This window comes from Blastomyces dermatitidis (genome assembly GCF_000003525.1).
Source record: "Blastomyces dermatitidis ER-3 genomic scaffold supercont1.8, whole genome shotgun sequence".
Classification (NCBI taxonomy): domain Eukaryota; kingdom Fungi; phylum Ascomycota; class Eurotiomycetes; order Onygenales; family Ajellomycetaceae; genus Blastomyces; species Blastomyces dermatitidis.
Genome location: NW_025544781.1, coordinates 2,163,862 through 2,165,109, shown reverse-complemented (window position 1 = coordinate 2,165,109; position 1,248 = coordinate 2,163,862). Strand labels below are relative to the sequence as shown.

General features: G+C 35.3%; 1 protein-coding gene across 1 annotated transcript; it reads left to right on the top strand.

Annotated features, from left to right (window-relative positions):
- Nucleotides 1–758: 758 nt before the first annotated feature.
- BDCG_17510 (uncharacterized protein) lies at nt 759–1,010 on the top strand (the record flags this gene model as incomplete). The annotated part of the gene is made up of 1 exon (XM_045426622.1): nt 759–1,010. One exon carries the CDS (start codon nt 759–761, stop codon nt 1,008–1,010), a length of 252 nt encoding a protein of 83 aa, XP_045282103.1.
- Between the last annotated feature and the right edge of the window lie 238 nt (nt 1,011–1,248).

The window sequence follows — 1,248 nt, the reverse complement described above, 5'->3', positions numbered from 1 at the left end:
GGGGCCCTAGCGGCCACTAATTAATTTAGCGTACGAGATTCAATATATAAGAAGCCGGCGTACGCCTGTAATCGTACACTGGCTTAAGCAACCTTTGAATCACATCTGATAGCATGTCTAAAAACCGGTGAGAAGCACAGGCTCCTCCAGAGCATGATAATTCTATCTACAAAGTGATTCATAGTTATCATGCCAGTGTGGTCCTAGAACATCTCAAAAGATAGTGTACAAAGAGCAGTGAGTGAAAGAGCATCTGATTGATGCTGCTTCACTTATTGAGGGAAAACTCCACACTCAGGCGAATGCCATGTATGAGATGCAAATGAATGAGATGTGAGAAAGAGAATGAGAGTGATGAACCAGATTCAAAGAAGTCTGCTCCCTACTCAAAAGAAGGATAAAAAGAGAAAGTGATCATTATCAGAGTTGTATGATGATAACAGAAATCATATAACAATATAATAATACAGTGATATAATAATAGACATTGTACAATCAATGAGAAAATCACTGAAATGAATATCTTCTCTAGCTGATATGAATAACACTCTTCTCTGCTATCTGAACTGAAAGGTATGCAGAACCTCTCAGAGAGATTACTTAAAGCAGTAAGAAAAGTGACTGAGATAGCTGAATCAGAATCAAAGCTCTGTACATGTACAAGAATTCTAAACAAAATTGAGATCTTGCATACACAGTGACAGACTGAGATGAAAATTAAACAACAATTGATATTCACTGTGAATCAAGTATTCACTATGAAGAGCTTCACTGATGCAATCATCATCATTAATAAGAATAGAGAAAACCAGATCTTAGATCTGCAGCAGAAGATTGAACATTTACACAGACAGATGACTACACTGAATCTGAAGATCTTATCACAATCATTCATAATCTCTTTAGAAGTGTACACATTATCAGAGACTGCTACACAGGATGAGAATCTGAGCATGAAATATATCAAGTCAGAAGATCTGTCAGAGTCATTAAGCTTTAATAATGACTGAAAAAATAATGCTGCAATCAGCTGACTAAGTCAGATGCAATCATATTATCAGATTAAATGTGAACTCACAGACAGACAGTCAATGAAATTCTAACAAGTCTTAAGATCTGCTGTATTTCTACATAGAAAAGTAAAGTCATTATGAATAACTGATGAAAAGATGAATCTTACAGACTCAGAGTGATACTCATTTTTATGAATATGAAATGAGTTTTCTAAATGAATCTTGCACAACTTTG